The 13,878-nt window shown below is 40.2% G+C and overlaps 1 protein-coding gene across 2 annotated transcripts in view; it reads right to left on the bottom strand.

Annotated features, from left to right (window-relative positions):
* The window catches only part of SLC10A7 (solute carrier family 10 member 7), a 288,285-nt gene that overhangs the window by 42,812 nt on the left and 231,595 nt on the right, over window positions 1–13,878 (bottom strand). For both annotated transcript variants that reach the window (XM_043485017.1, XM_043485010.1), the window contains 3 exons: window positions 10,910–10,993; window positions 1,719–1,884; window positions 705–756 (listed from right to left, as the gene is read on the bottom strand). In XM_043485017.1, coding sequence (XP_043340952.1) covers window positions 705–756; window positions 1,719–1,884; window positions 10,910–10,993 — 302 coding nt within the window. The remainder of the gene's footprint in view (window positions 1–704; window positions 757–1,718; window positions 1,885–10,909; window positions 10,994–13,878) is intronic.

Genomic DNA, 13,878 nt, shown 5'->3' with positions numbered 1-13,878 from the left:
ACTGAAATATGTTAATACATTCAAAGAGCTTGGAAAAACTCGTACATATAAAGAACTCAATATATACTAGTACCATGCTCATTAAAAAAAGAGAGATAGACAAAGTATTAGGGCAAAAGATTAATTCCATTTTGAAGGTTTTGAGTCTGAGGTCTTGTTAAGACAGTCAGGTGAAGATATCCAAAAGCGAGGTGGGAAGCAGAGCAGGAACTCCGGGAAAACGCCACAGTGGAAGGTCCGGTGTTCATCAGCAGGAAGCTGAGAGCTAAAGCCAGTAAAACAGACAAGGCTGCCTAAGCACACAGTGTCAGCGATGAAACGAGGGCCAAGAACAGGTCGTTTGGTGACGCCGACAACTCGATGGTGGTGAGAGCAAGATGGAACAGCCAGGAGACAGAAGACTCGGGAAGGGTGTAGGGGCCTACAAGTCAAGTACAGAGCGTGATTCTTAGGAAGTGGCGCTAGTGGTAAAGAATCCACCTGTCAAGGCAGGAGATGCAAGAGACTCGTGTTTGACCCCTGGGTGGGGAAGATCCACTAGAGGAGGAAATGGCAACCCACTCCAGTATTCTTTCCCGGGAAATTCCATGGACAGAGGACTCTAGCAGGCTATAGTCCATAGGGTCGCAAAGAGTCATACATGATTGAGTACATGTGTGCACACACACATACTCACAAACACACACACAAATCTAATCACTTACCTTGTGGAAAAGATGAAGGTTAAAAGCATAAAACTCAGTTGAATAGAACATACTGGAGAAAAAAAAAACAAGATTAAACCTAAATTAGCCCTGTAATAGCAGCCTACTTACTGGTATGTTTAGTTTTATCTGAAAGTTATGGGAACTCAAGGACAAAATCAATGAATAAGCCAAATAAACACACATTGCTAAACTGACAGAATCATTTAAACTAGTAGGACTTGATCTGTTCTTATGAAAGATACCCCCAGATATAAGCTATGATATTTGCTACTCAGGACAGGTCTAAAACCTTCTTTGATTTAAAATTTGGTTATTTAATTTGTTCAGTTTAGGAAAAGCTGGTTTATCCGATGAATATTAGCAAATAGCACAAAGGCGGTAGCATGTAACATATATTTTGGAATAACTCATGTTGATTTTAATAACAAAAGATTCTTTGATATTACAATTACCAAAGGTTGTCTTTGATATTATGGGGTATACAGAACAAGAGCTTAATTTTTGAGCCTAGAAGTTATTTGCATTGTATAATCTGCTGTTTCTTGAAATGATATTACTTTGGGTTTATTTTATTAATAATAGAAAAAACTTACCTAAATAGTCACATTTTAACCAATGCAGGCAATTACTATACTCAGAAAACAACAGTACCATATTTTATAAATCCCACTTTTAATTCACAATAAAGGGTAAAATAAACTTCAAGTTAAAATTTTTTAAATGGGCAAGAAAGTGGTCAATTTAACGTTTGAATTTGATAGCTGTTACAGCTTCTTTCATCAACTGTTATAAATCAGACATAAATAAACAAAGGAGATTAAGTCATAAGTAGATGCTGATGTCTTTTTAAAGAACAGATACACATGATCTGAGCACTACATATAATATGAAACGAAGTATTCTTTTTTAATCAAATGAACGTCGGCAATAAATTTAGGGAACCACAAATAGTTATGCTTTGCTACTGGGGAGGCTGAGGAGAGAGCCAGGACAGCCCGCCCTCCGACTTACTTATGAACAGTACGAGAAGGAGACTGAATTTATCCAGGTCGATACTTGGGTTCGAGAACGTGTCACAGAAGGTTGTGTAGATGATCATGAGGAGCACACTGCTGCTGACAGCACCAAAAGGAGGCTGCTTTCTTTCGAGCCAGTCCTTGATGTATCTTCGGACAATCTGAAACACACAGACCAACAGGTTGCCTCTTTTCAGAGGGAGTCGGGTTGGGCACTGCAAAGTGATTCTGACAGCGAAAGACAGAAAGGAAAGAGAATAATTTGGATGAGGGCCACAGTGGATTTCAAAGCTTCCCTGCCACCCCATTCTTCTTCTGGGGAATTTAACATTTGTAGTGCAGCTTCCACTGGTGTCCATAATGAGAGTATATTTTCAACTGCATTCAAATCCATCCTTAATCATGCCAAATGCTCTTTGCTGGCTGTCAGTGAGACATGCCCATTAAGCCTCCCCAAAGTTTATCTCCTCTGCTGATCCTAATGGATGTGTGTAATTATCACAGTCCCCTTTGCCTCAACAGACAACTCCAAGTGTAACTTTGGGAATCTTAAAAATCTGACATCTTCAAGAATTTCAAGACGGTAGATAATCGAAAGTGATCCATGGAACATATTAATATTTAAAATGCTAGCAATGCACCAGAAGTTTTTAATTAAATTATAACTCATGCTTGAAAAGCAAAAGTGCATGTGTTGTGGGAGTTTAAATAATTCAGATGCTGAATATCTAGAGTTTTTGTGAATCCAAAGACAAATTCCATTTGCATGCTTTTAGAATTCTAGAATTAACACTTAAAAATGAATAAACCTGTCCTAACTTTCCTACAAAAGGGTGAGTGGAACATGAAGTTATATGGCAATCCCCTCATATTTTAAAATCAAATCAGATATTTCAACTCAGGACAGCCTGAACAGTGGCGATAACTTTAAGTTTGGATGTAAAAGTGAACCACTCTATTTAAAACCTTTGGCTTTTGAAAGAAGCTGAACAAACCCGATAATGAGGACTAGAGTTGAGACACATTAAGTTCTGAGTCACTCATTATCCTGCATAATTGAACATGAGATTTCACAACAGGCTGAATTACCATGATCCATTAGCAATAATGAGGTCAGGGAACTTCTCCTGACAAGGCTGATGGGGTTCTGTCATCTTCCACTCTGTCACTAAAAAGGCTTAATTCGCAATGAGGCATGCCTTCACAGATCCTCAAGAACAAATAAACGACTCTCCGGAGAACCTGCGGACAGACGGCTATTGGATCAATTTCCTTCCACCTCAAGGACTCAGTAGGTGAAAGAAGTGTTGAAGAAGGTGTTCTGGCAGAAGGCTGACCGGTTGGTAAGAGGGGCAGGGGCAGCACCTTGAAGGGTGGGTTGGATGGGAGGAGAAAGAGGGCTTTACATAGAAATGTCTGTGTCTGTGAAAGTCACTCAGTCGTGCCCGACTCTTTGTGACCCCATGGACTATACAGTCCATGGATTCTCCAGGCCGGAATACTGGAGTGGGTAGCCTTTCCCTTCTCCAGGGGATCTTCCCAACCCAGGGATCGAACCCAGGTCTCCCTCACTGCAGGTGGATTCTTTACTACCTGAGCCACAATAGCATTAAATATTTTTTAAAAGTACAACTTGGAATTAAAGTTATAGCTGCATTTATTAAAAAATTGTGTTTTGTTTCTGTAAAAGCAATTGCAAACCATAGTAATTTATCTAGTGTTCATTTCTTTCTTTACAACGAAAATGCAGTCAGGTATAGAGAAATAGTAGTTCTATTACACAGCATTACAGACTGATGTATCAGAACACACATTTTGGTGCCTGAGGGACTCAGAAAAGCTATGAGCAATCTCAACAGCATATTAAAAAGCAGAGACATTACTTTGCCAACAAAGGTGCATCTAGTCAAAGCTATGGTTTTTCCAGTAGTTATGTATGGATGTGAGAGTTGGACTATAAAGAAAGCTGAGCACTGACGAATGGATGCTTTTGAACTGTGGTGTTGGAGAAGACTCTTGAGAGTCCCTTGGACTGCAAGGAGATCAAACCAGCTCATCCTAAATGAAATCAGTCCTGAATACTCACTTGAAGGACTGATGCTGAAGCTGAAATTCCAATACTTTGGCCACCTGATGCAAAGAACTGACTCAGTGGAAAAGACCCTGATTCTGGGAAAGATTGAAGGCAGAAGGAGAAGGGGATGACAGAGGATGAGATGGTTGGATGGCATCACCGACTCAATGGACATTAGTTTGAGCAAGCTCTGGGAGTTGGTGATGGACAGGGAAGCCTGGCGTGGTGCAGTCCACAGGGTCACAAAGAGTTGGACATGACTGAGCAACTGAACTGAACTGAGGGACTCAGATGACCCCATGTTCAGATATATCACCATGGGGCATGTGTGCTCAGTCGTGTCTGACTCTTTGAGACTCCATGGGCTATAATCCGCTAGCCTCCTCTGTCCATGGGATTTCCCGGGCAAGAATACTGGAGTGGATTGCCATTTCCTTCTCCAGGCACCATGGGGGTAGCTGCTTAATAGAAGGTCACAGACATTTCACTTAAAAGGTCATTCCATAACTTATTGTTCCTAGTAGCATTAATGCTGATAATTGCTCTAATCAATGCAACTCAACATCCTTAGGAAATAAAACATGGAAATTACATGGAGTTATTGAAATTGAGAGTCTCCAATTGTGTTTTAATATATAATGGTTAAAAACACAGAAGTTCTCTCTCTGCAATAGATTATAGAATGTAGGATCCCAATTCCAAAAAGTGTCTTCCCCCACCACCTTTGACAAAATAAACAAATAAATATGAATGAGGTGTAACTCACCAATTTAAAAACAAAGACAAACCTGTAATTGTCAATCAACTTTATAAGTTTTAATCTGACTTAGTCAACCTAATTAGTACCTCTTTCTTCATTACAAAGTACTCAGAGTCTCATAGTATATTAGGATTCTTTCAATATGGCAAGAAACAGGGACGCCAAATTCTGCATCCTCTTAGCTAACATGCCTTTCCACTCAACTCTTCATGTTGGATACTGAATCTCAAAAAACTAGAAGCTTGGAAACTGTACAGACTCATAAGTGAAATGATAATCCTAGTGGAAAATAGATTGTTCTTTACTGTTTTTAGTCTTATAGTGATATTTGTCTGTGTTTCTATACCTTGCCAGCCTTGATAGGGCGTTTTCATCTCCTAAAATTAAAATCACAAAACACCTTCTTTTGCACTGTGTAGCTAGAAAAGTGTTAAAATATTTCACAAACTACTGGGTGAAGTCATGTTGATACGCCTCAAATACGGGCTTAGGATATAAACTCCAGGAAACCCAACTTCTCTTACACTTTTGACACAAACATTCTCCTCTCGTCAAGAATTCACATCATTGATCTGAGAGAATAGTATTGAAACATGTATATTATCAAGTGTGAAACAGATCGTCAGCCCAGGTTGGATGCATGAGACAAGTGCTTGGGCCTGCCTGGTGCACTGGGAAGACCCAGAGGGATGGGATGGGGAGGGAGGTGGGAGGGGGGATCAGGATGGGGAACACATGTAAATCCATGGCTGATTCATGTCAATGTATGGCAAAAACCACTACCAGACTGTAAAGTAATTAGCCTCCAACTAATAAAAATAAATGGAAAAAAAAAAAAAGAATTCATGTCATTTAAAAATTCTCCAAACCTCTTTGCCTTACACCAGGGTTTAATAACCTTACAGGAAACAAGACTTTGCTAGAGATTGATGAACGCAACCTGATATAAACCACTCAGAATTCTCTTTTGGGGAGAAAAAAGTCAAAATGAAATGGAAAAACGCATTCTGGTGAGGTGGCTTGTAAATTTCTTCAGAATCTATACTAATTCATTTTCCCTCATAGCTCACAGAGATGCATTCGCTCAAAATTAAATGACAAATCCTCACTAACTTGCTTGCTTTTCACTATGGAGATAGAAGGGGAAAAAATCTTCCACAGGAAGCTTTTTGCTTTTATTGTCTCACCCTCTGCATTTTGATTTTCTTTATTTTAAATTAAGCACCAGGAAAGGTTAAAAGGAAACTTAAAATTTTGAATCCCTGTACTTCCAATAAGCTGAACTGCATGTCAATTACTGCATGATCTCCAAGCTGAGCCCCTGGAAAAATAAGTCTTGGGTGAAGAAGGTTGATATGCAGAGGTAAGTGAGAAGTATAATAGCCATCATTTTGTTTTCTTCATTTTTTTTCCAGGGCATTTTCTTGTGTTTTTCTTTCTATTCTGTCTTTACACTTATAAATTGATTTTTGAGTGGGGATGTATGATGGTTGATTTTTCAGGTTAAGTTTGATTTTAAAGCTTATTTTTTTTCCAGGTTGTTTTAGATTGTTTCTTCAATTTTTTAGAATTTTTTTTGTGTCTTTAATTTAACATTTTTTAAAGATTTCATACAATTAAAAAAAACTATTTATTTTAATTGGCGGCTAATTACTTTACAATACTGTAGTGGTTTAGGTTGCTTTCCACTTACAGTTACTACAAAATGCTGACTGTATGTCCCATGTCGTACACCCTTGAGCACGTCTTACACCCGACAGTCTGTGCCTCCCACGCCTCAGTCTCTGTACTTCTCCACCCCCCCCCCCACTGTAGCCACTCATTTGTTCTTTATATTGTGAGTCTGCCTTTTTTAGTCTTCAATTTTTAATCCTCTATTCCACTGAATATATATATTTTCAGAAAGTGATTTGTTTCTTCATTAATGTTCTTTTGAAATGTACAGTTGGGGATGTGATATTATATCCAATTATGTAACATTTATTAAATATTGAGTAGATTCAAACTAATATTTCACTTTCTTTAAACAAAGTGGAAACAATAATAGTAAACGGATACAAGAAGCACCCATCATTGACTTCACTCTCTGAAATTCTTTCCCTCTATTACTAACATTTACTTCCATCCTCAGGAGCAACGTCAAGCAGATTCTATCCTGCTCGGGTTACAGCTGAAGACAAGGCACTTGAGAGCCCAAACAGCCTGCATCAAATGCTAAAAAGCTAGTCACACGGATTATTAGGACTCTCACCTCTGTCTCTTGAGTGAACAATAGGCAGCGGCTCAAGGTATAGGCTTAGGAGCTTCTTACTGTGTGATCTTGGGCAAATTCCTTAACTTCCCTGTGCCTCATCTCTAAAATGAATAGACTAGTAATTGTAGTGAGGTCTAAGTGATTAAATAAATATAAAATGTTTTAGAACCAGGGACTGTACATGGTAAATAACAACTATTCTTATTCCCAAGTCCCAGTTTGCTGAAGTTTCTATCACAACACTCTTCACCTATATATCCCATTGCATGATATATTAATAAAAGCCACTCTTCTCCCAGAGCAATTCAAGTGAAGCAATGAAAACCTAATATAATTTTATAAGTGTAAAATTTTACTAGCATTAATAACATTAACTGCAACTTCAGCTGGAGATTATTTAATATGAAGAGTCAATCTCAAACTGAGAAACAAAGCAAGAACAAGAGACTGGAAAATGCATAAATGAGAAATAATATGCCTTTTACTATTAACTTATTGAGGTGGGGTTTAGGGTGCTGTTTTAAAAAATAGTTTTCAGAGGTAGCGGAAATTCTATTTCATTAACATTGATTCATAAATCTCTCAAATCTGATGCATAAAATCAGCATTTGTCACAGGCACTTAGATATAGTGAAGGCTTTATCAGAAAAGAAGAAAAATTACAATAACACACACTTAATTTCTTTCTAGAATTGACGGAAGCAAGCAATCTCCCAACCACCTACGGAAAGACTAATCTTATCTCACACACTCACAGCATCTCCGAGCTGGAAAACATTAAACTCTTAGCTCTACAAACGCGGTAAGTGAGACCCAGAAAGCATGTGTATAGCCAGGCAGTGGCAAAGACCAAACTGGACCCCACGTGTCAGTGTGAGAGACCACATGTGACTGATGGGCCAGTCATTCAGTAATGATTTCAGTCCAAAAGAAGTATTGTCTGGAGAAAACACATACACTAGAAAGCAAATAAAGTCCACTGTAAGAAATGTAAATAAAAAACTGAATGATAAAAATTTTATCATCACTAAAAGATTAAGGAAAATATTTTCCACTCACCCTTCCTGGTCTTTTTCTTCTCTCTCTAGTTCCCAACATTTATTTAACAGGTAATAATAAAATCTCATTTAAAATGCATATAAAAATCTATGGAAATGTTTACTTTAATATTTGGCAACTCTAGTTATAATTGACAAATGAGGCTGCATTGCCAGGAACCTAGTTCCTCTGAAGCAGGACGCTGAGCACATCTGACGAGGCCCTCAAAGACTATACCGCAAAGGTTAGGTTGGTCAGTGAGCAAATGAACAGAGAGATTAAACGGCAGGCAGGGTCCCTGGTCTCATGGAGCTCACGTTTGAGGAAATCAATAAAAAGCAAAAACGACAAGTAAACAAGAAGCAGATAATGATCCATACCAAGCAGAGGCTCAAACTGGATAATATGCTAGTGACTGAATGGCTAGCCTGTGGAGGAAGGGCCTTTCTGAGGCGGTGACAGGTAGGAATGTGTCCCAAACAGAAGGACAGGACAGAGGATGACAGGTTTCAGAAACGGAAGCAAAGTCAGTGAGACCCAAGGGTAACGGCAAGTGGGAGAGTGTCAGAGGAAGTAACAGGGGATTTGAAAACAGAGGACAGGGTAAAATGATCCCATAAGGAAGCAGAGTAGGACGTCTGTAAGTGCTGAAGGACATTTTAAATGTGGGGCCATGAATTTAAAACAAGATGGGAACCAATGATATATTTCTCTCTAGCAAAGCTGGTTGTTGTTCAGTTGCTCAGTCATGTCTGACTCTGCGACCCCACGGACTGCAGCAGGCCGGCCTTCCCTGTCCTTCACCATCTCCTGGAGTTTGCTCAGACTCATGTCCGTTGTGTCGGTGATCTCTGGGAAATCCCATGGACAGAGGAGCCTAGTGGGCTACAGCCCATGGAATGCAAAAGGGTCCCAAAGAGTTGGACAGGACTGAGTGAAGCTGGAGATCTTGGGGAAAATGGCTGGCGGGGCTACTGGGAGGATAAATTCAAAGTTTTCTTCAGCCAAGGTTTTTATACAGTGTACATCCAACTCTTGAAAGGAAGTGAAAGTGAAAGTCGCTCAGTTGTGTCCAACTCTTTGCAAGCCCACAGACTATACAGTCCATGGAATTCTCCAGGCCAGAATACTGGAGTGGGGAGCCTTTCCCTTCTCCAGGGGATCTTCCCAACCCAGGGATCGAACCCAGGTCTCCCACATTGCAGGCGGATTCTTCACCAGCTGAGTATGCTACACTTCTGCTAGAGCCTGCTTCTGGGAAGCTCATGGGTGCTACCTTACTGTCACTCCTAATACATATGATGAGTCAAGTACGATGGGAGAACTGGAATTTAATCTAGGGCTGGGGTGTCAGCGCGCTTCTGAGGGCACCTCTGTCCTGAGTCTCTGGGGGTGAACAGGAGTTTTCTGCCAGAAAGGAAGGAATCCAGAAGGCACAGGCATGGAGCAGTGAAGGGGCAGGCCACAGGGCAGAAGAGAAGGCTGTGAAGGAGCCGGTGGAGGGGACGTGAAGGACACTGACAAGCAGGCTGGGCTCAGCTGGGCGGGCTTCGTGGGCCACGTGAGGAGCTGGTGACAGAGAGCCCCAGGGGGAGTTTCTGAGGAGAGGAATAACAGAACCCGGTTTGTTTTGCTTTTAGGACTACCCTGGAGGCAGTGAAGATGCTGGCTGGAGACTGGAAGAGATTCCCAGCACAGACAACGGTCTGACTGATGGAACAAGCTCAGCTGAGGCCCTCTTTGGGAACCGCTGCTGAGACAGCAGACTCAGGCAAAGGTAGACCTCTCCCGGGCGAGGGGGCGGTGGGGGTGGGAGGCAGCGTGTGGTGACTGCTCTTGGCGAGAGGAGAAGAACCGGGCACTCATGTCTCCGAGGGGTGGGCCCGGCCCGAGAGCCCCCTGGGGCAGCACCACAGACAACCCCTCCCTCATCCCACTTGTCTCAGCCTCCCTGCTGTTGATCCCAAGGGTCCTCCCCCATTCAACTTCCTGCATGGATACCTCAGTCTCAGACTTGACTTCCTGGAGAACCTAAGACAGCAGGTCAAGACTACATGTCTGTACACACACCATTTTTAAACAGTTAATGCCTCAAAGAATTGCTTCCTCTTTCGTATCTACAGGGAATTTGAAAATGATGATGAAGCTATAGAACACTTACCTCTATCAGACTGTATGAGGGAAAGAAAACTTTAGATGCATCATATTTCATGTGACCTTCACAATAACCCTTTAAGATAGGTACCGTTCCTATACAATTTGATAAATTATGAACCTGGAGCTAAGGAGATTAAATGACTTGCCCAAGGTCACGCAGCAAATAAAAGGCAGGACTAAGAACCAGAGTCTAGTTGCTCTTAACCCAAGGTCTGGGCTCTTCACCATGCTAACGTACTATTTTGCTAAGACTCACTAGCTTCAGCAGTACATTCAATTCTGTATGCTGTCACTGCAGCTACCTAGGATTAAAACAACAACTTGTTTTTAAACTTGTATGCTCATAATTGAATTATATACTCATTATCAACCTGTTATAAGAAGTTAGGATTTCTTCTCTGAGTCTAATTCAGTAAGAATAATGAAGGAAACTAAATTTTCTAAGATCAAATTTAAAGAGCTGATAGAATCAAATGTTTGTTTTAATCAATTACAGCATCACAGACATGATCACTGCTATCAGAGAAGTCTAAGAAGATGATCAAATGCAGGTGCCTGTTCCTCAAATGGTCCTAAATGCTGACACCTTATTGGAAATCAAGGTAATGATTTGCTAGATGTTTTCAAGCAAGCAACATAGCTACAATAAGGGATGATAAATTAAAAAATCAAGACTGTATGTAGGTGTCCCTATATATAGATATCTGCAAAGCAGACTGATGCTCATTAAAAAAATAAAAAGATAAGACTATTGTGATTGAGGAAACTTGGGTTTCACAGTCTTAGATTTTTATTTAACCATCTCTTTTCCTGAGTAGCTATTCTCTCAACTGTCCTGACATTACATAAGAATTCACAATTTGATCTATAAAGAAAAAGAGCTGAGAGAATTGGAGACCTTACCTGTCCAATAATGAGAGGAACCACAACAGTCATAAAAAGCTGAGAAAAAATAGATGTAAAAGGCACAGAAGAGGATGAGCCAAGCTGTAAAACAAGAATATAAAAGGAGTTAGAATTACTTTCAATTAGTTATCAATAATGCTGTTAATTAGTGTTCTCTCCCATGCACCAAAAACTTGGGAGCTATAGACAAAGAGCAAGTGAAGTTACTTTTATTTTTGAAATTTAACACAAGATAAACTGAGTAGCTTAATATGCAATTTTGTATTGTGAGACTAAGATTGAAGAAAAATAACTACTGTTTCGCAATTAACTTATGTGGTTTATTACGTGTCCGACTCTTTGCGATCCTATGGACTGTAGCCCGCCAGGCTCCTCTGTCCATGGGATTCTCCAGGCAAGAATACTGGAGTGGGTTGCCATGCCCCCTCCAGGGCATCTTTCCCACCCAAGGATTGAACTCCTTTGTCTCCAGCTTTGGCAGGTGGGTTCTTTGCCACCAGCGCCACCGGGGAAGCCCTGTTATTAAATACATTTCTGATCGTAAAGTCATTTGCTGTCTATACTGTCTATAGTCACATGGCATGATATTTCATCTGTAATCATAGCTTATGTGATTTCTGTTTTACCCATCTGTAGATATCTAAGCCAAATAAGTATGTCTCATTATTTTATTATCAAGATAACATTTTTATTTATGTAAATGAAATAGTTTGCAACTCCCCTAATCCTCCAAAACAAAGGCAATGAATCTCATATCCTTAAAAATTTATTCTTACACAAAACCTTGGAAATGGGAAATCCTGAAACAACGTATTTTTCAACTTAAAATTTCAATGTACTGCTCATAAACTGGAATGCCTGAACATTGTTCATAATTCTTGTTTTGACTCCAGCCTTATTTTCTGGTTCTTGCTTTGCTAATGATTGCAGTCTCAGCTTCATAAATATGTTACTGTCGGACCATAAGGCAGCGTTTCTCTGTGAACACAGTCACACGCTCGCATTAACCTCTACTGCCAAGAACTGCTGTCTTCCTATTAATTTTCTTTTTTAAAAAATGTCTTTTTGAACCTGTTCCAATACTGCTTCTGTTTTACGTCTTGGTTTTTTGGTCACAAGGCCTGTGGGAGCTCAGCTCCCCGATCAGGGATTGAACCTGCACTCTGCATTCGAAGTGCAGGGTCTCTGCCACTGGGCTGACAGGGAAGTCCGCCTGCTAACTTGCTCATATTTTTTCAAAACCTCCTTTCTGGACCAACAGTAGCTGTCTCATAGACATTCATCTCTTTAATGAGTCCCTTCTGTAACATCTCCCCGGCCCTTGGGACTTTCTTTCACCTTCCTCTGCAGACCAAACTTCAGTTTTCATCTTTACCTAAGTTTAGTTAAACTTGGAAATATCTTTTGGAAAATAATTTTTGTGAAACATGTGGAGGCAGTGATGACAAAGGAAAGAGAATGTTAAATAACATAACAAATATTTAGCTAAGTGAAGTCAATAGCTCAGAATGAAGTTACCTGGGACCAGTGTTTTTACTGATTTCTGCATGAACCAGCCCACCAAGATCTTTTCTGCATCCTGGTTGGTGCATTTTATGACTCTGTCCCCCTATCCTTGGCCCCAATCTATACGCACTCTAAAGACCGAGAATATGTATCTTGTCCCCCAGTGGCCTGCATTCACTTAATACTGCCTCCAACACTCACCATTGGCTCTCAGCTTAACTTACAAAAAGTGTAGCCTCCAGCCTTTTCCTCCAGAACCAATATAAACTGAAAAAATGCAGCCAGAGAAAGTGAAACTGGTGAAGAACACACAGGATTTGTGGTGTGTTAAATGTTACTGAACTCACTCCTGCGGCTCCTGCATTACAGGCGGATTCCTTACCACAGTGGCCACCTGGGAAGCCCCAAATGTTACATGGGTGTTAGATGTTTCTTTTTAGGCAATGCCAAAGTATTAAAAGCTAATGACTCCACCCTATTTTAAAGCAACTATGTCCTTGAAGTGCAAGGTATGTAACAAATATATATTCTCTCCACAAATATTAACCCTAAGGATGCTCTGGGGGCAAGGATTAAAATAAGGAAAAATATATTTTACAAAGAAATCGAGGCACTGGATAAATAGAAAAATAAATTTTAAAGAACAAAGTTTTCAAGTTCAAAGACATTCAACTCAATCAATGCTTTATCCAGAGGGTTCACAATCTTTGAAGACAGGCAGTAGGGTTGAGGGTGATAACCTGCAAGTAAAAAGCCTCCATTCTTGCATGGAATCTCATGGGTGATCTCTCTGTTCCTCTTTCTATCTCAACTTTATTAAGTTATGTAATGTATTTTTAAAATGTTTTCATGAATAATCAAATGAAGTTATATTCCCTCTGTCAGCCCAGTGCTTATCCCAGGAACTGGCACAGTGAATATGTTTGCAGAAGCAAAAACCCATGCAGAATGAACAGATGAAGTAGTTTGTAAACATGGGGAGCTAAAAAGGGACAAACCCTTATTCAAAATCACATCCCTGTTTTTCCTAAAGTTAAAACACGCACATGCACACACATAAAACTAAAGTACATCTAAAAACTCATTATCCTGCAGCATTACAAAATCAGTTGGTATTATTTTTTTCACTTCTTATCATTAGTAAGACAACGAATTCTAATGTGCATCTAGTAACTAAGGGCATCTATTCATAAGAACCAAGTGAAGAGAGGATCAGCTCACGCAGGCGCGCACAGACACAGCGACGATCATGGTCTGCGTCCCCTCCCTTGATTCTCCTCCACCCTGTCCTGAGCTCCTTAATGCTGCTGTGGAGAGAAGACCTAAAATTGATAGGATCCCTGCAAGCGACGTGTAGTCCCATTCACTCTTTTTAAAGATTGAAAACTGAGGTCCAGAGAGAAGTCATTTGTAATTAACAGTTCTAATACCTGCATTATGATATGAAATTGGCAGTGCTT

This window comes from Cervus canadensis, chromosome 1, assembly GCF_019320065.1.
Source record: "Cervus canadensis isolate Bull #8, Minnesota chromosome 1, ASM1932006v1, whole genome shotgun sequence".
NCBI classification, from domain to species: domain Eukaryota; kingdom Metazoa; phylum Chordata; class Mammalia; order Artiodactyla; family Cervidae; genus Cervus; species Cervus canadensis.
This window is presented reverse-complemented; position numbering and strand designations above follow the sequence as displayed.